The following is a 23,924-nucleotide window of genomic DNA, read 5'->3' on the forward strand; positions in this document are numbered from 1 at the left end:
ATGACTGTCAGGGCTCCTCTCTGCAGAACTGCCTTTCTCTCACTCTGAAAGAGAATTTCCTTTAGTAAGTGGATAGATCTTCAAAAGGTGTATTGCAATTGTGGTCATGTAGACCTGGAAAATGTCATTGTCACTAATTAAAATAAGTGTGAATTACAAGTCACTTAGTACTGAGACAGTTGTACCCGACACTGGGAATAGGGACTTTGCACTTCCTTCCCCTCCCACTTTTTATACACTCAAGACCCCCATCAATCCCTGAGGAGGCAAGACTCCTGTATCAGTTTTCCCTGAGGGCAGAGGCAGCCATAAAGGGACAGCAGGCCAAGATGCCACTTGTCAAACAGGAAGCCCACGTGTGTGTGTGTGAGTCCCAGGACTGGTGCAAGGACACACCTTTGCATTCTGTCAGGCAGGTGCCCTGGAGATGCTGCCTGTGCTTGTCCTGCACGAGGCCTGTGGACTCCTGGGAGGACTGGGCTGTGCTGGACCATGCTGGAATGGACGCCCAGGCCATGGGTCTACACAGGTTCTGTTTGGTTTTCAAGGAGTAGCCAAAGAGTGCTGAGATGCTGGTGACTTTCTGGCCACCTGCAGGAGGGATCCCTGTACCGTGGATTCTCTTACCACCTGTGGTTGGGATCCCTGTTCTATAGACTCCCTTTGAGACCTCTGAATAATGACAATGACATCCTGCACAAAGTGCTCATCGTGTACCGAGGGGGCATTCTACATATTCCATATGAATTAAGACATTTAATTGTCACAGCAACTGTGCAATGGAGGTGTCATTACCAACCCCTTCTTACAGTGAGGAAACTGAGGCATGGAAGGAGGCCCTACAGCTGGCAAGTGACTGAGCTGGGGTTTGGCTTCTGAGTCGGTGTTGGGCAGAGCCCCGAGATGCTAGGTGTGTGGGGCCAAGGACGAGGACTGGAGGTCAGGAGTTGGGTGGGGAGCTCCTCAGCTCCCATCCTCTGGCCTCTACTCACCTGTATAAGCCTCTGTCCAGATTACCACCCTCCTAAGTGTCTGCAGGCCACGTGGGCTCCACCACCCCTACCCAACTTCCCTGCCATACACCTGTTTCTGTCACTCTTTACCTCTTGGGGCCTGAGGAATGATGTGGCCAAAGCTGCCCCTCCTTACCCTACCCCCACTGACCTCCTCGGCCCCAGCTACTGATGCTCACAGCCTGTGCTAATAGCTTGATAGGCACTTGCTTCCTAGGGCAGCCATTTTGCTGTTATCTGGGGCAACTAATGTGTTTTAAGGGACTGTGGCTTATCTTCTTGTTAGTTGATAAAACCTCTGAGGGCACGAGCTGGGCTTTGTGCCCAGGAACTATCCACCAGAGGGATTTATGGATCCCTGGGGGGAAGCCCAGCAAGGCTTTCCCTGGAGACATGGTTTCTGCAGATGTGGGCCTGAGTATTTGCTGTTCTTGTCCCATTAGTCATCTCCAGGCACTGACAAATGGTCCTGCCCCTCCTCTGTCACTGCAGTAACTCCATCTACCTCGTTATTCACAGCGCCAATTCTCCCAGGTTACTTAAGGGTTCTCATTTATGCTCAGATACAAAGCATCTTCTACCCGAGTCTTGCCTGAGAGAAATTTACAGACAATGATGTTAGTGGAATGGGCACGCAGGGAAGAGCTTCAGGGGGTGCAGAGCAGCGGGGATGTCTGGTTAGCTGGGACACGGGCAGATGTCCCCCCTGCCTATCAGGAAGTCCCCCTGCTGCTGGGGAAGGCTGTGTTGGCCCAAGAACCTGGTCTAGGTTCCCCCTAAGCCCTTCTTCCAGGTGAGCAGGAGGGAGCAGGGGTGGCTGGGCTCAGCCTAGTTTTGTGCTTCACGTGCAAATTGCAGATTGATAGAAAGAGCAGGTGGAGGTGGTCATGGGGGATGGCAGTGCTCCTGCCTGACCTGCTGTCTTCTGTCCTCTGACAGACCATTCAATTTTAGCAGTTTTGCTCTGATTCCTCATAAAATCTAAATTTTATCCTGTCCTCTTAGGTCTTAATTATTTTATATGCATGGAAAGTCTCCACCCGATATGCTGTTATTCAGAGTCCTTGGGAGGTCTCGGCCTGCTGTTTGTTGTATCTGAAAACACTGCATGGTGTGTGTGTGCGGGGGCAGGGGTTGCAGGTATGTAGGTGTGGCATTTCTGTGTAGTGTGTGTGTATATGGTATGTGTGTGGTGTGTGTATGTGGTTTGTGTGGCCACCTGCACTTTGTGCATGATGTCGTTGTCATTGTTCAGAGGCCTCAAAAGGAGTCTATAAAGGGCTGTCCTGCTTGGTTTGTGTTGGCTCCTGCTGGGAGCTCCTGGTACCACAGCCAGGAACCAAGTGTTTTGTTAATTTCTAGCTTGGGGGTTTCCAAACTATGCACATGCAAACTGGAAACCCGTGGTGCACAGACTGGTGCTTATGAATCCTGAGATGCTTGGTGTTCATCTAGAGCCCAGCAGGCTTCTTTGGTTGCTGGTAAATTTTTTCCAAGTTTCCCTTTTCTTTGTGGGTTCATGTTATGAGGTGTCCCCCAAATCTCTTGTGTCTCTGCAGGAATATTCAGAGATTAAATGATTGGGCTGTGAGAGCTGCAACCTAATCAGTCCATCATACTTTTAATGGACTGGGTGGTAGCTGTAGGCAGATGGGGTGTGGCTGCAAGAGGAGGGTCACTGGGGGTGTGCCCTGGAAGGGTGGGCTTCCCTGTGGCTTCTCCCCACCTTCACTTCCTGCTTCCTGATCCTACCATGAGGGAGCAGCCCTCCACTGACCCCTCTGCCGTGATGTGCTGCCTCACCTTGGGCCCAGATTAATGGAGCCAGCCATCTGTGGACTGAGACCTCTGATAGTGTGAGCCCCAAATGATCTTTTCCTCCTCTAACTTGTTCTCACTGGGTATTTTGGTCATAGCAACACAAAAGCCAACTAAAATAGTGCATCACTGTAGCAGTCCCTGCTTTGTGTGCTGGGGGCCGGGGGTGTCTCAGGTCCATTCCTTTCATCAGAACTGACTTTCTGACCTCTCCTTCCTTCCTCTGTTATGAGCTGTGCTCTGCTATTGCGTTTTATGGCGCCCTTCTGAGTGTTAGAGGTGAGTGTTTCTCGCTGCTCCTCTGCCATCATTAAAATGCAGCCGTGGACCTGGACCAGTCAGTAGTTACCCCTCTAGCAGAGTCAGCTAGACACCCCCTTGTCTGTCTCACAGTTGGCCGGATTTTCTGTGAAGATATAAAGGGGACTTTATCAGGTGTCTTCTGGCCACTGTAGCATATGAGCCATCAGTGAGAAGTTGGGTCAGTCCGTTCTTGCTCCGAGTCACCCCAGCTCCACTAGCTGAGCTCAGACCGAGCTGCACAGAGCCTCCAGGTCAGGCCTGTGGCCCCAGTTTGGAGCATCTGGTCTCCAGTCCTCACCTTGAAATTATAAGTGTGTCCCACTTTGCCCCATGGTCCCCAGCACCACCACACCAGCCCCAGCACTCAAGTATCTTTATGCATCGACAGCCCAGGCCCAGAACCTGCAGGAAATGGAGCTGGCCCTATTTTGTCCACCCGTCAGAGCTCCAGTGTGTCCTCAAGTCCTGTCAGAAAAGATCACTGAGAACAAAATTAGGTGCTGAAGTCCAGTGTGAAGAACAGAGTCCTTGGGGCGGAGTGAATGTCAGCATGGGGCCTCTCTCTTCTCCTTTGGCTCTTCCTGGCAGGTGTGTGGAACTGTCAGTGTTCCTGCAACAGTGTCTAGTGTCGGGCTGCAGTTACAGGTGAAAACTGGGTCAGCCTTCCCTCAGTTAGACGCCTCTGACAGTCGCGCCTCATACTCGAAGTCGCTTTTTTTCTTCAACAGAAGCCGGGGATACAGGAAGGTCATTTCTGCCAAGGAGATGATGCAGCAGGAAGGCTTGCTGCAGGCGAGGGCACTAAACCCACCCTGGTCTCCTTTCTCATGGGCCACCCTTGTTCATCTGCACATGCCGATGGCACAGCCAGCCCTCTGCCTGTCCTTTCTGAAGCCAGCCAGTCCAAGTACAGACTGTGGTCATCTGCAGAGGCCCACACTGTCTCCATTACCTTGAGCATGGTGGCTAGGTGTCCCCTTGAGGTGTCCTTCTGATAGGGCAGGGCCATGCCTCCCAAAACTAAGGGAGCACTGTCTTCTTGTGTCATCGCAGAGGGAGCCTGTAGAGGCCTCATGCAGGAAGACTGGCCGTGTGGGGCACTGGCCCTGCCTTGCCTTAGTAGGAGTGGGCCTGGGCTGTGGCCTCCATCAGTGCTGTGAACATGGGTCTTACTGTCCCCCTGGCCTCCTGGAACCGAGGTAGAGGCTACATTGCCGGTCGTCCAAGTGCTCCTACCACAAGGAGGGGAGCAGCCGAGGAGAGGAGCACGTGGTTTTTGCTCACCTCCCTGGCAGCTCCTGGAGTCTGTGTTGTGGAATATTTCACTTGCAGCTACCCAATTATCCTGTAAGGTTTGTAAGGCAAATCTGCAAGCCGATTGAATCTAGCAGAACCATTTCTGCATAACAACTACTTAATACCCAATCATAACAATTATACATAATTTGTGTTTACAGTGCTTGAAAGATTAAACTCCTCCACACAGGCATTCTCTAAACAGACTTAGAACATGCAGGGCAGACAGGGCCGCCAGTTGGCATGCCCACAGTTGGTCTTTGGTGCTCTGCAGATGGCTGCCATGGAGGCGGGTAGGCAGGGTGGGGGCTGCTTGGGCCTGCTTCTCAGCCAGGGCCATCTGAGAGCTGGGCGGAGCTGGGGCCCTGCATGGAAGCTGTATTACCCAGGCCTGGGTAGGGTGAGGGCAGCTCCCTGCACTTGCGGTCTCACCAGCTGGGTTCTGCAGAGACCAGGCACCTGGTGTGTGTGGAAGACTAGGACAGAACCTCAGGAGCCACTTTGTCCCTGAGAGCCCAGTCTCATGCCGGGAGGAGGCCTCAGGGCATGTGGTGGGGGAGGAGGAGGACCAGGGCCACTCCAGAATTCTGGACAGTGTCACCTCCCTAGAGTTCAGGACTTGGATGTGGCTAGTCTGGTTGGACCATCAGTCCTCGGAGCCATCTCTAAGATCTGCCATGGGCGACCTAGCAGGAGGAGATAGCTTACTGCCGCTGTAGACACCCACCTGGTCCTGCTGGGCTTTGCCAAGGTCCGGCCATCCTCTGGCTGCTGGTGTCTGGCTCTCATGGAGGCCTCCCTGACACTCACTGGACTCAACCTGGGGCTGAGGTGTGCCTGCCTTTGCCTGCAGACCTTACTGCTGGGCCCACCTGCTTAGGGAGGAGTGTGTCCAGGGACCTCAGCTGGTTTACTGCTTTCCCAGGCAGGGAGGAGCGGGGCCTGCCCTGTAGACCTGCCCTTCCCTGCTTCCCTGAGACTGCCCGGCCTGCTCCCTCTCCATGCGGCCTACCACTCACCTCTGTCTAGCACAGGACGGCCCTGGGGTTGAAAGGGCTCGTGTTCCTCTCCAGCTTTGCATCCTGTCTTTCCCAACAAGACAAGACGAGGGGTCTGACTTGCAGGAAGGCCCTTCCTCCAGCCCTACAGAAGCACGTGGCCCCTGCCCCAGCCCACTCCAGTGATCTCTCTGTCTTCCTAATGAGCCTGGGAGGCAGGGCAGCCCTGGGGCAGCGAGACTGGCAGGCTCTCGCAGCTCAGAACCCCCAGATTCTTCCCTACAGATACGCTGGGGAGCTCGGGCTTCTCGGGGCCACAGCAGAAGACAGCCTGGGCTGAGGACTCGTGCATGCTGCAGTGATCTCAGCCTGTGTTTCTCCTGCAGCCTGTTCCAGCACTACTGCTACTCCCGGGGTGGCATGCGCCACAATTCCTACACCTGCATCTGCTGCAGGTAAGTACACCGTCCGTCTCCTGGGGGAAGGTCCGGGGAAGGAGAGAGGGTGCTGCCTTCTTTGTGAGCTTCTTTGTCACTTGCTCACTTACACACCAGGCCACCCAAGCCTGGAAGTCACTTTTGCCCCCAAGACTCCAGGATTCAAGTTGCCTCTACCCGCCAGACCTGGGATCAGGGGAAGGAGAAAGCAGCCAGCTTGCTCCAGAAGCATACCTCCGTCCCCTTTCTCCCATCCCTGGTGATGGGCATAGGAGCTGAGCGCTAGGAGGCCACCCCTCCTGGGGCCACTACTGTCTTGCCCTTTCACATAGGTACACACAGAGCATACGGGGACTGGACTGGGACCCTAGAACGGGTGGCTTCTGTGTGCAGCAGGGGTGGAGCATGGACAGAGCTGTGTTGGTGAGGGGGCTGTGGTTGTGTGTCCACATGTGTGTAAGCATGGAGCTCTTGGTGTGGCTGCATGAGGACCATCCTGTCATGGTTATGGGGGTGTTGGGTCTGTGTAAGTGTGTATATCATTGTAGGTGTCTGTGTGTGGCACGTTGTGTCTGGGGTGTCCTGTGTGGCCGTGTGTGTGGCTGTGTGCATCCACTGTGCGTGGCTGGGTCTGCTCAGAGTGCACAAGTGGTAGCAATGACCATGAACGGAGAGGCAAGTGGTGGCCATGAATATGCACTATGGTGTGGGTGTCTGTGACTGTTTGTCACTCCATGTGTGATTGCACAGGCATGTCCTGGCTCTGGGGCTCACTCCATGCTCTGTGAGACTCTGCCCCTCAGGTCTGGTCCCTGCGCAGCCAGGATGGAGCTGGGCTTCTCTTGCTGATGTGCACGTCCTCACACATGAATAATACATATGAGCATCTCAGTCCTTGGAAATGTTCTTCTCTGGTGGATAGAGGGAAAAATCATTATTTCTACTTTTATGATTCCTGAGACTCCCAAATGGGGCCATAAATATTACACCCAGGTGGGGTTGGGTTTTGTTGTTTTTTTTCCTTTGGACAGCCTTACAAGTCCTTTTTTCTTAAAGGCATCGCTCATTAGGGAAGCTCTCTCGAGGCAACGGATAAATGAGAAGCTGCTGGCTTCCTGTCTCTCTAGCCCCAACCAGGACCCCAGGGTGGCTGTGGAGACTGCCAGGGCCTTTCCATTGACCCCGTCTCCCTTTAGTCTCCAGGAAAGGAGGGCTTCCACAGGGTCCCCCCATCTCCCAGGTCCACAAACTATTGGACTATAGGTTTCCATTTCTGCTCTTCATCTGTGCTGTTCACGTCCCCAGACCAGAGGGTGGTGGCCTGAGTGGCAATCACAGCCCAGAAGCCCTGCAGGTAGCACTGTCATGAATCAAGAGGCTGTGGCTGGTGGGTGGGTGGTCACCATGTCACCCCTGATCTCAGGTTGTGGGCCTGGTCCAGCCAACTTATGGCCTCTGCTGAAGGATGGGTAGCACTGTCCTTGGGGTAAGGGCTTGGAGTGCCAGCCTCCCAGGGCTGCTGGGTGCGGATGAGCTTTTGACCATCCTCCTGGCTCTTTGCAGCGGTGAGAATGCATCTGTACTGCACTACGGACATGCTGGGGCCCCCAACGACCGTACGATCCAGGATGGAGACATGTGGTAAGTGAAGCTGGCCCCTGGGCTGTCCCAGTTCCATCTCTGCACGTGAATAGCCCAGCCAAGTGGAATGTAGATGTCAGTGTTCACTGGGAGCCTCTGGGTCCCTATCCTGAGAGTGCTGACCACAGCAAGATTCCCAGAAACCGCTCAGATTTCTCTGCCAAGGCTACTTGCCTGCATGGTGCTTTCTACAGGGCCAGAATCCCCTGTCCCCTGCAAATAAGCACCATGAGGTGGGTGCAAAATAGGGTCACTGTGTTTCCATGGGATATTGGGCTTTCTGAGGAGGAGCTGAACTGTCCCCAGCCTCTGCCAGGTTGTTCTTTCCATTCAGAGAGAGCTCCATACTTACATCCCTGTGTCCTAGTGCCTGGAGGCCAGGAGTCCCCCATACCCAGAAACATGCCATCCTCAGCCACAGGACCTCTTGGCATATGCAAACTGTTGGTTCAGCAAGTCCAAGGTGGTGGCTGTCCTAAGCATGCTGTGCCGTGATCTCAGCCCCTGGTGGAGGACATGAAAGGCTGCATGGGCAGGCACCGTGGCCTCCATACCAAGAACTGCAATCCTATTCACAGATCCCAACATGGAGGGAAGAGCACCCTGGGGTAGCACTCATGGGCTTGGTAGGGTTCTAGGGACACACACAGATATGGCCTCAGCTATAGTGGCCAAGTTCCCTGCCTGTCCTCCTCACCATCCAGCGTGGGGATGTTGAGAGCTGTTCAGATGCTCAGCCCCAAACTACATAGGGCCACCCTGTCTTGGCCTTCAAATGTGTTGTGGTCACTGACCATTGGTAGGAGTGCCCCACCATCCTCCACCCCGGTCCTTGGGCCCCTTGTCATCCATTGCTGACGCAGCTGAACAAGGTACCTCCATGCCCTGCCCCTAGGCAGTGTCATGGCTTCTCAGGTGGCCAGTGCAGCTGGGCTGCCCTCTTTCCCCTTAGCTTCCCCGATGCACTCGTTCCCCAAGCTGGAGTTCCCATGATGGCTGCACACTGACCTGGCCCTGGCCTCATCTGGGCAGGCCTTTGCCCTGCCACAGGGAGTGGTGGGAGCCTCACGCAGGAGTCCTCTGCCACATCTATCAAGGAGTGCAAGCACCTGTGCATAGACTGACAGGCAAACACCCAGCTGCCCAGAGAGATCTGTGCTCTGAGCTGTACTAATGGGAACTCACTTAAGCCGGGGTCATCCCTGCCACAGGGCATGCCAGTACTGACTGGCCATAGTCTGCTCAGCCAGGTCAGTCACTGGATGGGATGTTCGGGTTCTGGCTACTGTTGTCAGGAGCCCAACTCAGCCTTCTGGAAGAAAAGCCCCTTTCCTCTCCGAGCCTCAGTTCACCCATCTGCAAGTGGCGATGGCACACGCATCTCAGGGCTACACACAGTGGCTGAAGGGGTGTGTGAGGAACCTTCAGGGGCACCTGACCAGCAAGTCCAGATATGGGAGCCTGCAGAGATTGAGGCCCAGAGTGAACCTAGAGATTACCACCACCCACCTGGCCATGAACAGAGCCTCAGTGTCCATCTTGTTGACCTGTCTGGCCACACTAATCCAGAGTCTCTGTGACTTAAAGGTCGTGCTGGGCCCTAGGAACTCGGGCCAGGGCCTACTCTGCAGGCTTTGCTGCTCTGCCTCTAGGCAGTGGCCAGGCTGTGCCATGCCCAGGGCTGGGAAGGTTAGAGCAGAGCTCAGTTACCCTCCCAGAGGCAGTGTCCCCAACAGGGCCCTCCCTTATCTGTCTCTGTTTCCTCCTCTGACCCTACACTGCTCACCTTGGTGTTGGAGAGCAAAGGAGACATAGAAGGGTATCAGGCACAGGTGTGAGGCAGAGGGATTTGGGGAGAGGAGTGGCTCCCCAGACTTGGTTCAGCAAGAGACCATGGAAGGAGAGATAGCCACCCTCTCCCTGGGCCATGACTGAACCAAAGATAGCCCCTAGGAGACCACCTGTGCTCTTCAGACTCTTTTCTTCTGAGAACTTTTCTAATCTTTGACTCTGTGACCCATTCTGGCTGGGTCAGGAGGATAGAACACAGGAACCCAGACCCAGGGCAGAGGCAGAGGCCAAGGCCAAGGCCAGCCATATCAGCAGGGTCCCTCTGTCGTGGGGGCATCTCTAACTAACTAGAAGGCTTTGTGCCAGAGTCAGGTAGCCATGAGTTTTTCTGCTCCATGAGTTCAGCACATGTCAGAGGAGGAGGCTGCTTCTCTACTCCCTACCATCTGACCCAAAGAGGGTCTGAGAGGCCAGTCCGATCGGTAATGCTGTGGAGCCAAGGCCAGGGTGCTGTGTACATCAGATCTGCACACCTCCCAGGTGTTGGAATCTCAGCCCTCTTGGGCAGTGCATGGCACCTGTGTCTCCTGGTGCAGCTGTAGACAGGAGGGATTGGAGGAAGCCCACGAATGTTCGTGCCAAGCCCAAATTGGTGATTTTGTTTTTCTAGTGCTGACTTTGAAATGTAGCCAGTAGAATAATTATGAGTTTATTATAGTCAATTTATTATGCAGCATTTAGAACAACATGTTTTGTTGATTACTGCTACTGCCAGATTGCTGGCGGCATTTATAATCCATTGTTTTATTGAAATTGATCTGCTGAGTGCCTACTGCATTTGGTAAATAATAAATCACTCTGTTATCCCAAAATAAAAGTTATGGTACTTCATCATAAGGTATCAAACCACAATATAAGCCTAGTGGTTTTCCCAAAGGCAGGTAGGGCTTGAGGTTGATGAAGCCCATTCCCCATCTCCTCTGTCCTCACAGTAATAGGATCTGGAGCTGGGCTCAGGCCACCATGAGCCATTGTGGGGTCACAGTCCTCACACACTCAAGGGCCTGTTCATTAGACATGCTGGTTCATACTTGAGGTCAAGTTCATCAACCAAGAACTGAGAAAAGCCCATTTCTTGCCCTGGGCCCCTCCCTTTTCCAAAGCTAGATCCTGGTTTGCATGCCTCCAAGGGGAGGAACAGGAGCATGGATTGCCTTCCTGTCCCTAGGACCCCCACTCAGGTTGGTTCAGAGCCAGTAGGCCTTGTGCAAGGCCTGTGGCCATGGAGCTTCTTGGAGTTTTCCTCTTGGCTCCCAAAACCCTCTTCAGCTGTGTGCCTGGGGTTCCCCCATGAACCCCATGAGCAGATTGCTGTCCTAGAAGAGCTATCAAGCCCTTTTGATTTTCCTTTTTAAGGCAAGCAGGCCAGCCTTCTAGAACAGGCTTACAGAAGCATGGCAAGCAGCATTGCTAGTGAATGCTTTCAGTGTGTTCACACAAAGGTTGGTGTCTAACAGGGTCCCTGGAGGCCCTTTGGAAGTGTCCAGAAGGCCCCTGCCCACTCATCTAGCCCTAGCAGGTAGGTGTGAGCACAGTCATGCTCAGGACTTATCGCCCAACCCAGTCATCTTCTAAGCCCTCATGCTCTTCCCTGTCCTCCCATAGCCAGCCTGGGCAATGGACACCAGGGAGCACTGCTGTGTCTCAGTCCACTGGGAAGCAGGGCCTCGGAACTGGGCCACTCTTTTGCAGGACTCCCAGTCTGAGCCTTGCAGCTCCCTGCCTCTCCTGTCCCCTAAGCAGGCTCACCCCACAGAATAGGTAGGGAGAAGGCCAGGATGTGCCTCCAGTGGGCTCTGACTTGGAAAGTAGCTGGGACACCCCTCCTCATCTGCCATCTCCTACCTTTCCCATCACCAGAAAAGGCAGCAGGGCTGAGGACTATAGCCGCTCTCTGAACCTTATAGGGTTCAGGCCCAAGGATGCCCCAGACCTGGATTGCCCAACTAAAGTCAGAATGTAACTGGTGGGTGTGAGTCAGACCTTCCTGTACTGGCCAGAAGAGGGCAGTGTTGTCTCAGGCTGGGCCTCTCCCCCACTGGGTAGTGGTCTACTGTGTTGCTGAGGGGGCATGGGAGGTGGGCCTGCAGCCCAGCTGGGGAGGAGAGGCCTGTCTCTAACCTCCATGCTTAGCAGCTTGCCAGTTTCCTTTCCTCCTTCCCTGCCATGGCCTAGGGCCTCATCTGTCTCCCTGCCATGAAAATAGCTAGGCTGAAGCCCTAGCTGCCCTACAGAGGGGGGGACACCACTCGTAGTCACCAAAGCCCAGAGAAATAAGGGCTACCAATTTCATACCAGGACAGTGCCTGAAGGCACCCTGAACTGTGAGTGACATATGGCTGGCATGTGCTGCTGCTCTCATTGCCAGGGTCACATCCCCAAGCAAGGGTGGCACCAGAGCCCTCCTCTGCATGACTGTCTTCACCACAGAGGTGCCAAACCCTCCGCCCCACAGGCTGGGAACGCCTACTCACCCCAGGCTTTAGCAGCCCCTTGGTATCTCTTAGGCCTTGCAGGCTGGGGTAGGACAGTTCTGCCACCCCCATTGTCTGTCTGGCACTATGACCCCCTGAGGGTGCTCTTCCCTTGCTGGCGAAGGGGCTGGGGTGAGGGGAGCCTCCATGCCCCATTGTTCCTGGTGCCTGGTGCTTTGGTGGGCTTTAGAGTAAGAGTGTCACTTCAGGGCCTGTTTCCTGATGCCAGGCTCAACTGAGACCCTCCCTCACCTTGCTGCTTCCTCAGAGGGACACTTGATTGTCACTAGGGACCCCTATCCTGAGCATTTAGTGGTCTTAAGGACATGCCCAGTCCTTGGAGCAGTACAGGTCTGGTCAGACATCTATCCAGAGATGAGTTGGCCATGGCCTTCAACGAACCCCATCTCAGAAGTACCCTGACTCACTTGTAGGCAGCTGTGCCCTGATGGCAGGCAGACACCCTCTCATGTGTTTTCTTTCCGTTCTGTTTGGTTCGTCAGTGCTTCTAGGCGGCACCCACTCAGTTGATGTCAAGACCTACAGTTTGAAGGGCCCTGGTCTAGACAGCCCGGGTGCTCGCAGACATCACAAGACACTGGTTGCCAAAAAAGTGAAATAAAGCATGTGCTGTGCGCCTGACATTGACTGCCTGCCTCCCCTCACCCACAGCGGCACTGCCCTGCCGCCCAGCCCTTGGCCCACAATACTTTAGGGACAGCAGGCAAGCTGCAGCATGGTGCTCTTCCCGGGGCCTCCACCTGACACTGGTCTTCTGCATCCGGCCCTGACATCAGTAAAATGGCAGTGTTGATTCTCTCCAGACTTGGGAGGCCCCAGCGCACGGTTGCTCTCGTCAGCGAATGCACCAGGGACTGCTGGCTCTGGGGCTTGGGGACAGGAAGCTGCTGTTGGCGTGGGCTGCTTGCGTGAGCACTGTTCCTGTCTGCCCAAGCCCCGTAGGAACAGCTGTCCCAAAGCTGGGTAAAGTGGGACGGACATGCCCAGAAAGGCCCTGGGGAGAGGTTCACCTGGCGTGTCAGCCCATGGCCCCAGGGAGCCTCTGGGACCCCAAAGGATGACCTTTGCCCCTGTTGGCCACAGCTGGAGGCTGGCACTGCACAGAAAGTGTGACTGGGAACTGGGAGCAGCCTGTGCCCCAGGGAGGCCAACACTCACCACTCTGTCATCAGGGTCAGCCCACTGCAGCAGACACATAGAAAAGAGACCCAGTTGCCTTCCTTTTTCTCTCCCATTGAGTTTCTAGGGGGAATTGAGAGCTTCCTCCAGCTCCAAACCTCACAGCCTGACCTGGGATGCAGTCCCATTTTAAAGGTGGGAAAACTGAGGTCTTAGGGTCTTCCCTATCCCTAAGGTCCTGCACACACACACATGTGTAAGATGTCAGTCTTCAGAGAAAAGCAGCTAAGAGCTGTGCCGCACACTCAGAGATGAAGGTGAAGCTCCATGCTGCAGAGTGGCTCTTGCTGAACGTTGCAGCACTTCCCTCAGACGCCTTCTGCCTGCGGGCTGGCCAGGCCCTGCGGGGTGGGGTCTGGAGAGGGACCCAGGAGGGTCTGGGTGGGCCAATGGTGGCAGGTAGCCCAGGCCTGGAGCTGCCCAGGAAGAGCCAGCGGAAGACAGAACCTCTCATCGCAGCCAGAAGCGCAGCTATAGGAACACATGTGGGGAACGAGACGCCAGCATATTGCTGGGAGATGTGTAATCTCTCCCCAGATGTCTCAGATTATTACACAGATTCACTGGGCCAATGATAGTAGTGTCCCTGGTGGGTGTCCCCAGGCAGCCGGGAAGGAGGCATCCTGCGTTCTCAATTGAGCCAAGTATGAGCAAATTCCATTGTCATTTTGCATTCAGAGTATGGATGAAGTGAACAGAGGAGTTGGAAGGAGATGATTTATAAAAGAGATGGCTTTTATCCCTGGATTCCAGAATGGCTTGAATCTGAATCGCTTAGCATGTAGAAACTCTGAGGGAGATTAAAAAAAAAAAAAAAGGCAGAAAAAGATAGGGAACTGAGAACACAAAAATAGACTCTAGCCCCGTGCCCGAGTACTGCTGGGCAGGATGGAGCTGGCTGGCGGGTGTATACTTCCTTTTCCAGAAAGTGGATGATTTAAAACAAAAAAATACAGTTGAAGTCTTCTAGAAGCTGGAAGATAAAGCCAGGCTGGCTGAAGAAATCCAAAAGCCTTCCATCCCACGCTCTTTCTGTTTTATTGAAGAGGGCTGGGAAGACTTGGTTCAGAGTCTGGTTTGCCCTGAAGAGTCTTATTTTTTACTGTTCTAGATGATTCCAGTATTTGGTGTGTTCTTGTGGGCTTCCTGATTTTTTAAATAGTTCAATTTCTGTTTTTCTTTTAGATCAACACAGTCCAATAGAACTTTTTGCCCCAGAGGGCTGCTGCAGGTCACCCTCTGATGTGGCACCCCCAGGAATCTGTGTCCCCCACACTCCTGGCTCTGTCCTGTCTGCCCAGTCCATTCTTGGATATTCTAAACCAACAAACCGCAAACCATTTTCCTCTGTTGACTCCAGGGAGCCCAAATGAAAACACTTGCTTTCCCCAGGCAAAACTAGGCCGGGGCCCCACGCAGCTCCATCCCCACTGCTGCCTGAACGCTGGCCCCAGGAGGACACAAACCTGCAGCAACTGTCGTGGTCCCATTTTAAAGGTGGGAAAACTGAGGTCTTAAAGTCTGAACGCTGGAGCCAGGAAAAGAGAGCTCATTGTAGGGCTGGGCACTGAGTTGTGACTCAGGGCTTTTTGTACCAGTGTTAATAGGCTCAATTTCCCTACAGTTTAGAGCTGAGATGTGCCCCACCCTCCAGGTCATCTCTGAGGGAAGTGTGCCCCATGTAGGAGTAATCCTACAGGCAACTGTTGGCCCCTACTGCCTTTGCATCTGCAGCCTCCTGGGGAGCCAGCGCCTGGGTGTGTCAGCTCCAGTGTCTCTGGTTCCTTGCAAGTCAGCCTCAAGTGAGGCCCAGGTCCCCCTAGGTCTGCTCCAGGCAGGGTTCCCCCTGAGACTTTGACCCGACCCCAAGTTCTCTGTCATGTGAGTGGGGGCTCTGCTGTACCCCCTGAGAGTCACCTGAGTTGTTACCTGGGCTTCCTGCACTGTTGACTCTATTTATGGTGTTTTGCAATCAGAAAAGGCAGGAGATTCAAACGTGCCCATCTGAGGACTTTGGACTCCAGCAAAGCATCTGGGGATCCTGTGCATTCAGGCTTTTCCTTTAAATCTGCTTCTGTAGGGTGGCAGTCCCTTGCTTCACACATGGGCCCAGGGTCCCCCGCTCTGTTCTCTTCCACGCAAAGACCAGCACACAGGCAGCTTCTGGAATGTTTGTGGTTACCACTACAGTTGGATTTGGGTGAGAGGCCCTTGTAAAGGAAGCCACAGTGGTGCCCCACGCTCCAATTTGCCAGGATTTGTGCTGCTGTAGATGGACCCCCACAGGAATCCCAGGATGGAGCCAGACACCGAGCAGAACTGGACTTGGCCAGTGCAAAAGGGCAGCTCCCACCTTCTCAGCTGGCCTGCCCCTGTGGTCACCTGGCCTTGAACACACGGGCAAGAAACCAAGCCAGGGGCTAGATCTATGTTCCTCAGCCAGTTTCATGAGGATCGTTGTGACTCTGCCGTGACCTCAAGAAGGAGCTAATGGCCTCCACTGTTGCCAGCAGCTTCTAAAGCTGAGGTGGGATGGGGAGAAGGAGGTGAACCATCTGTGTACCCCTTTGCTTCTACCCAGGCTCCTCCTGGCCCACTGGGTGACCCCATACCATGGGGGCCCTTCTGGACCCTCCTGGAAGCCAGACCTGGACCCAACGTGTGCAGACATGTTCTGTCTGGCTCTTGGTCACAGGGTGAGCAGGGCAGGATTCTCATCGGCCCTCCCCATGGCCCTTTATGTAGCAGGGGCTGTCCCTGCTCCTTCCAGGCCCTGCTGTGTCAGGGGCCCCAACATGATGTCCAGTAGGGCAGCTCTACTGCATCCTCCTGATTGATGGAGCAGATCTGGCCATCTGTCACACTACTGCCCCCTGGCTCCTGGGCCTCTCCTGTCTTCCCCTACTGTGTGCCCTCCCTGTGCCCTGCTCAGCCACCTGGGGATGCCAGGGTCGCAGGCAGCAGCCATGTCCATTCAGCCCCAGGAAAGTCCTGCTGGATATGAGGCCATCCTCTTGACATTCCCTTCCTACCCCTCCCTCAGGCCCTGGCAGGACAAATCTGTCACACCTCAGTGGGGAGATAGTGTTGGGCACCGTCCTCTGGGCAGGGGATCCCTGAGCTGAAGCACAGCCAGAGGTACCAGCCATCTGCCAAGTGTTCACCCAGATGCATGTGGGAAGCCATTCTGACACGTGATTGGGTGACTCCCGTTAAGGGCCTGAGGCGCTTTGGCTCTGTCGAAGCTTTCCCCACCCTTTCCTGATGAGAGAGCCCATCCGTGTGGGGGTGTGCCTGACCACTGACCCCGGGGACCCAATCACTGACCCTGACCTTGGAGTGCAGCCCCCCCCCCAACCTTCATTGGATGGAATTCTCCCCTGAATCTCTTGTTCCCCAATAAAAGGCTACTCCCCGGCGTGTTCACTCTCTCTTTCTCCTGCTAGCCCTGAGTAATCCTCGCTGCCCTGCTGGGCGGCTAGAGGTGGGAACCAGAGAGGTGAGCCGTCTCGGACCTAGCAATATAAATAAGGTAACTGGTCTGTGTGTTTTATTTCGATCTCTTCTAACTAACTTTATGCCTAGAACCTCATTAATGAAACCACTGCGCAGGCCGCGTGGTAGAGATGCACATTTAGGGAAGCAGGTGACATGGCCCCACGTCGCATTCTCTTGTAGACAGTGTGTCCTGTGTCCATCCCCAGGCTTCTTCCTTCTCCCTTTCTTGCTGAGTAAAGGGCAGACCTAGGGGATCTGTTGACATGTTCATATGGAGTCAGGTGGCATGTAGGGGCCTGGGGACGTGTCTGTCTGTCTCAGTTCTCCAAGTGAGTCCCCACAGGGGCTAGGCTGTGGAGGGAAGCCCCACTCTCCTCGGCCTGCCCTGCTGAGGCTGAGCCCTGTGCCACTCTCTTTGCTGGGGATAGAGGTCTGGGTTCCTCTACTACTCATGCTCTTCCGGGGAACGCCAGGTTGGAGCTGCCTATGCTGGTCACCTTCTCAAGGTGGGGTGGTCACGATACCCTACTGCATCCGGGCCAAAGGAAGCCATCCTTGAGTCCCGTACATGGGAAGGGAGCAAGGAGGCACCCTGAGTGCCCGCTCACCTCCTACCCTCCTCTCCCTGCAGCCTGTTCGACATGGGAGGTGAGTATTACTGCTTCGCCTCGGATATCACCTGCTCCTTTCCAGCCAATGGCAAGTTCACCGAGGACCAGAAGGCCATCTACGAGGCGGTGCTGCGGAGCTGCCGTGCTGTCATGAGCACTATGAAGCCAGGTGAGGGGAGAGGGAGTGGGGCCAGCTGAGGAGGACACCTTGGCATGGGGAGGGGGCAGCCTTGTGACAGGCACCTGCATCTACCCCTCCACACGTGACCAGTCAGACTCTGATGAGTCAGTCTTCAGGCCACGCCAGGAAACAGAACTGACCACCAATCAGGAAGAAGGCTGTAGTCTGGGAGCTCAGCCCAAAGTCACCCCATGTCCCAACTGGCCACCTCTTCTGCACATCCCTCCGCCCACACTGGTCATCAGAATGTCAGCATGTCCCGTGCCTTGTCCCAAAGCAGAGTCCACTTGAGGGAGAGTTGGCCAGGCTTGGACACTGGCATCTGGGTGGACACTGGAACAGGTTCCAGGTCCACTCAGCAGCTCTGTGACCTTGGACAGAAAGCTCTTTCCCTGGGTGACTGTTCCCTATCGGTACTTGGGGAGGCAGCAGCTCTCGAGGACTGGGCTGAGCCATGGGAAACACCTTCAAGCATCTGCCTGGCTCATGTTCAGGCTCTGTAGAGGTCACGGTCACTGTGTGATGAGGGTGAGTCTAGGCCCACGCCTGCCACTCTCTCCCCACAGCCAGCCTTGGCCAGCATGTTGTGATCCTGCTCCTGCCTGGCCCCCAGTTTTCCATGTGTGTCCCCCACCCCCGGGCAGCTTCCAGAGGCCTCACTGCTCTGCCTCCTGATGTCCATATATGGCAGGCTTGGCCCACTGAGGTGGTCCTCTGGAGGGGAGAAAGTGTCCCCCCAAGCAAGACTGCCTTTCTGACGTCCCTTCCAGGCCCATCGGGTCCTCCCATTCTCCCTGTTTCAGTTGTCAGCCACGTTCCCTCCAGTGAGCCCCGGGCGTCCTTAGTTCTGAGATGGGTAGGCTCAGCACATACCTGCTCAAGTGCCAGCTCCAGTGTTTGGCTGTTTCTCCTCAGGAAGAGACCCTTTTCCAGCAGTGACCAGGGAACCCTGACTTGTCACCTTTGCCTGGATAGGATAATTTACAGATGTGCCATACTCTTGCTTCAGATCCTCCTGGGCTTCAGAGAAGCCCATCCTGCAGGCCTTTGATTCCTTACAGCCCAATCAAGGTACCATGAGCCAGTTATCCCCCAGGCTGAGCCCTCTTGGGGACACGTGACTGCTGTCCACCACTGGCCATGCCTAATGATCTGTTTGGCTGCAGCCTGTCCTGCGGTAAGGATGGGCTTTCCCTGCCTCTCTTCCAATCTGACCTGGTGACTCGCCTACACTGCCCAAGGCACAGCTCTCCCACCAGGACACTGACTTCTGCATCTTTGGTTATAAGCAACAGAATGGCATTGGGTGCTGTCACCAATCCATAGAGGTAGGGAGAGGAGGTGTGAGTGGGGCCAGAGCTGGGGCAGCTCAGAGGTGCAGGACCTACTAGGCCAGTGTGGGAGTGAGCTCCTGGGGGTGAACCAGCTGGCTGCAGAGGCTCCCGCCACTTGTTTTTGTTGTTGTTGTTGTTTTAATGGTACCAGGGATTGAATCCAGGGGTGCGTAACCACTGAGCCACATGCCCAGCCCTTTTTTTAATTTTGAGACGGGGTTTCACTAAGTTGCGGAGGCTGGCTTTGAACCTGAAGTCCTCCTGAGCTGCTCAGCCACTTTCTTCATAGGGTTGAAGGCAGAGAGCACCTGGTGTTTCAGGTAATAGACGCCCCAGCCCCTGCTTCCTCCAGCGCTCACTCACCACCTCCTTCCCCTGCTGTGCAGGCCCCAGGCCTCTGGGGTAGGGGGAGCTCAGGCGTCTTCTACAAGCCACATGAGGGTCACTGCAGCAAGAGAGCCAGCACAGTGGAGCACCAGAGCGAGGCTCCAGGGTCTAGAAATGAGCCCCAGGCCCAGAGACCCGCGCTCACTCCAGCTCGGCTGCCTGCTGGCTGTGTGCCTTGCTCCCATCCTTCAGCCTCCTCGTGCCCCAAATGGCTTCCATAGTCCCCCTCCCTGTCTCAAAGCAGAATCCGCTCCAGGGTGGGCTCAGCCAGCTCCAGACACTGGCATCAGCCCTCTAGTTAAGGGCCAGCAGAGAGCTGGCTGCAGCCCAGTGTCTCCTCCGTGTTCCGGGGATGGTGAACAGAGGCTTTGGGGCCCTCTGGGGCCCTGGCCGTGACAGGCCTGAAATTAGACTTGGAGTTCCTAAACGGGGGGCTGTGGTAGTCAGATTTGTACCCCTCCATGGAGCTTTGATTTTAAAAAGAAGAAAAAGATTGCGAGCTCTAGAACTGTAAGAGCCCCAGGATGTGGCCTCTCGCGGACCCAGAGCTTGCTGGCTCAGCATCTGGCTGAACAGTTCCCTGCGGCCCCCTGGCCCATTGCTGGGAAGACACAGCCATGATCACGGGGCCAAGGGCTGTTTGGGAAGCAACATCAGCAGCAGTCATTGTCAAAGGAGGCATGTTGTGAGCGGGCCTTTCTGGATGGCCCCTGGTCCATCTCCAAAAGACCCAACTAGAGCTTAGGGAGCCAGGGGAGGGGGGGATTCTGGGGGCACCTCAAGGCCCCAGCCCTACAAGCCCCTAAAAGAAGACCAATATGGAAAGGTAAAGTCTACAGACGAGGTATCAGAGTAGAACAAAGTTGGGGAGGATGCACTTTGTCCCTTTTTAATTTGACTTTGAAACCATGGGACATGTTGTCCTTTGTCTGTGGAGTCATCACCACAGGGATACGTCTCCCGTCTTCACACCACAGATGAGCATTTTTCCTCAGTCTTGAATACACCAATCAGTTCAAGTGATCAGTGTTTCAGATGGCAGGTGGTTTGGGCTGGGGAAGGTGGGGTGTGGTGTCTTCTCCCACTGTCTGTAAGCACAGGCCCTCTCCAGGAAGCCAGAGCACCCCTCCCATGGAGGGCCTTCCAGTGAGTGTAGCCTCTGCTCACGCTGACTCGTGGGGCAGCCTCAGGTCTAGCCAGGGATGCCCGGAGCCACTAGGCCAGTTCACCTGAGCTGGTCCCTGCAGACCGTGAGAGGCACACTCTTGCTCACCCAAGGTCCACTCTTGCTTACACCCCAACTTCCCCCCCAGCACAGACCTGGTCAGGGAGCCTACACTGAGGCTTCCAAGGATCCCTTGTATGAGAGAGTGGGACAGAGGCCCCAGCATTACCCTGTATGCATTTTAACCACCCATACTGCCAGATTGTGACACACCAAGGCTCCCAAGGGCAGAGCTGGGCCCCATCTGGGTCATATGGTATAGACCCAGCACTGGGGCATTGGAAGTCCTGTGCCCACAGAGCCGCTTCCCAGGTAGAGGCAGATGGTTTCTCCACAGCGTCGGGGCAGCTATGGCCAGGTTGGACCCCTGTCTGTCCCAGTGGGAATGCCCCCGGGTTGTGGGCTGAGCTCCTGGGCCAAGACAAACACCCCACTGAGACTGCTTGACTGCTTCCTGTGACCTTCCAGGGAAGAGTAAATAAAGACATGCAGGAAGTCACACAGTGATGCCCAGAGGAGAGGCAGAAATTAATAATCACACATAGACCCTGGTGGATAGAGCCCCCGGGGAATTGAGGAATGCAGTCCTTGGCCCCCCATCCCGGGGCAAGGGGGGGGGGCAAAGCATTCCTCATGGCCACTCAGAACGAGGAAAGGAGGGCTGAACTCAGGCAGGGAGCCCTGGTGGGCAGGAGGGTGGGCTGGACAGACTGACGGCTCCAGCACCTGGGAGAATTCCATCTTCATGAGGCCGTGAACCAGCTTTGGCTTCTGGTGGCCGGAATCCAAGTCCACTGTGGCTTTGGGGTTAGGGCAAGAGGCCTGCCATTGCATACTGCCTGGTCTCCGTGGCACCAGGAAGCCTAGCCATAGAAAGGGTTCAAAAAGGAAAGGTGCTACTGGAGAGGGGTGGGCCGAGCCCACGGGGGTGCCCGGAGTCAGAGGTCAGAGCTAGCACGGCTGTAAGGCTGCCCTGGAGCTGATAGTACATGGTCCTGCAGAGCCCCAGGCTCTCCAGCCACTGGGTGGCCCTGACACTGAGGCCTCCGCACTCACTGCCAGCAGGCGTCCTCTCTCACCCTGCCCGTGCGTCTCCCCCACCCTGCCCGTGCTACTCCCTGGGCTTGCATCCCCTGCCCTAGGCAGGGGGCCCTCCCTCCTGTGCTCTCACATGAGCCCCAACCCTGTAGCCTCCACTCACGACACCCCGTCATAGGAAGTGCCCTCATCCTAGAATGGGCCTGAAGGTAAGGGAGGAACGTAGTTGCAGGGGTGACCAGCTAGCTGGGGGAGGGACAGGGGGCAGTGCCCACCCAACATGTGGACTCTGTGGACCTTTCCTGGTGTTTTGCCTCCCTCCCAGGTGGGCAGGGGCAGAACCAAGTGTTTGGACTTCCCTTCGGCCTCGCCCTTACAGATCGGGAGGAATATGAGGGTCAGGCAGACAGGTACAAGGTACCTGTCACCCTAGCCATGCTGCTCTCTGTGGCAGAAGCCAGGTCAGATAGGGCTGTATGGTGCCCTGTGTCCTCCCTTCCTGCTGGTGGCAGGATGCTGGGCAAGCTTCCTGCCTTTGTGTCCTCCCTTGGGGTGCTTCGGCAGGGTGTAGGGGAAGACCCCAGGGAGTGCACAGCAAGACACCTATAGTGTGGGCAGGCATACTTCTTGCCCTTGCGCAGGGTGAGTGGGTCCCTGAGACAGGCAGGGTGGGCCGGGCCGTAGGCCCTCAGCCTCATGCCAACTTGGCTTGCCCCGAAGCTCCCTGTAGTTCTGCCCTGGGACTGAGCCCTGGGCCTTCCCTCCTGCACCCCCAGACCCTGGCTTGCATGTCATCCATCCCCCGAGGGCCATTGTCCACAAATGAAGCGAGCTCTTTGTCTGGAAGTGACTCAGGATGCAGCCCGGGGGCCTTCTACTGCCTTCTCAGCTGGGCTTAGGCCTGGGAGCCTGGGATGTCATACTCTGGGCAGGAAGCCTCACAGCTCTGAGGAGCTGAGGAGCCAGCCTGGGCCCCGGCCCAGCAGGCCTTCAGGAGAGAGTGTGCCTGAGGGGACCAGGTGGGCACCAGAAGACTAGGCAGTAACCTGGGGCTGCTCATACACATCCTGGGGCCTGGGCACTGGGAGCTCTTGTTTCTTTGAGCCCAACAATTTCATGAGGCAGATGGTGTGGCACTAACCATGCAACTACCCTGCCCAGGCTGCGTGTGTGTTCACAGAGTGGGCCACAGGATCACAGCACTGGCTACGAGAGGGCCAGGAGGGAGACCAGCGCTCCTTATATTCACCACACATGTGCCACATGCCAGGCATAGAGCAGAGCCCAAGCCCCACGCTCTGTGGACACAGAGGCCCAAACCAGGCCCACACTGTGCCCTTGTGCTATGCTGTAGTAGAAGGGCTGTGGCAGCAAGGAAGGGGCAGTTAGAGAGGGCTTCCTGGAGGAAGTGCCTCAACAAGAGGCCCAGTATGAGGAGGACTGGGTGCTTGGAGGCCAAGGTCCCATCCAAGAAGAACAGGTGGAAAGCACAGGAAGTATCAGCTCTCAGAACCATGGTCAGAATCATGGCTCTCAGAACTTTGGTCTGACTGCTGCCCTGGTCTGGCTGCTACACCCAGGAGTGGGTGAGGGATGAGGCTGGAGTCAGAGGCCAGCTGAGGAACCTGGGCTTTGTTCTCGGCTGTTTGCCCATTTCTGAGCAGTTTGCAGGATATGACTGGGGTGAAAAGTGGGCAGGGCCCTGGGAGAGACAGGGCGCAGCCTCAGGAGATGTTTCAGGGAAGCCAGGACAAGATTTGGTGCTGGCTAGAAGTGGAGGGGAGAGTTGGGCTACCTACACCTTCTCTGCAATGTGGCCTCCCCAGAGTGGGCAGGTATGGGGTCCAGAATGCCTTCTGGCTCAGAACAGTGGGCTCTAGGTGCCACAGATTGCTGAGGTGGGAGGAGTCCAGGAGTCAGGGTAGGCCTTGGCCTCCAGGGAGGCTCTCTAGTTTGTGCCCACCCTCAAGCCTAGCTCAAGGACGCTAACCTTCACACACTTCGGGGGCCCTGCCCCAGTACTGGGTGTCGTAACCACCATCCGGGCCAGACACTGGGCCAAGTCGCTGGAGGTTGAATCACTGTCACAACCCTAACCACACACAGGCAGGAACTTCCCACTCACAGCCAAGAGAGCCACGCACAGGCCTTTCCCCAGGGTACACAGGCAAGGGGCCCTGGAGGCGCCACTGAGCTGCCTGAGCCACACAGCCAGACAGGCCCTGGGCAAGGGGCCACCATAGGGTATGATTTATACCTGATTCCACCTTCTGCTGAGGCCGGACCAAGCCTGCAGCCCCACTGTTGAAATGAGTCAAGTTGGAAGGGAGACTGCATTTCCTGGGGATGCCCTTTGGTGACTGGAGAAGGTTCCCATCTAAGAAGGCATCTCAGAGAGCCGGATAGGAGCTGAGTTTGCAGAGCTGTTGGGGACTTGTAGCACCTCAGGCGCACTCGCTCTGCCAGGCCGTGGAGACGAGAGAAGCAAGTAAGACTGTCTAGCGACCAGAAGGTGCTAGGAAGAGTGTCTGGGGAGGGTCTTCAGGGAGGCCATGGCTTTCTTGCTGAGGTCCCAAGGATGCAGTGGGTCATGGCCCAGAGTCTGACATGGAAAGGCTC

At 55.6% G+C, this 23,924-nt stretch overlaps 1 protein-coding gene across 2 annotated transcripts in view; it reads left to right on the top strand.

Annotated features, from left to right (window-relative positions):
- PEPD (peptidase D) overlaps positions 1 to 23,924 on the top strand; it is a 116,593-nt gene that overhangs the window by 85,694 nt on the left and 6,975 nt on the right. For both annotated transcript variants that reach the window (XM_081275286.1, XM_081275287.1), the window contains 3 exons: positions 5,815 to 5,883; positions 7,429 to 7,506; positions 17,161 to 17,309. In XM_081275286.1, the coding sequence (XP_081131412.1) occupies positions 5,815 to 5,883; positions 7,429 to 7,506; positions 17,161 to 17,309 (296 nt within the window). The remainder of the gene's footprint in view (positions 1 to 5,814; positions 5,884 to 7,428; positions 7,507 to 17,160; positions 17,310 to 23,924) is intronic.

Source organism: Spermophilus citellus (genome assembly GCF_964194105.1).
Source record: "Spermophilus citellus genome assembly, chromosome: 18".
Lineage (NCBI taxonomy): Eukaryota > Metazoa > Chordata > Mammalia > Rodentia > Sciuridae > Spermophilus > Spermophilus citellus.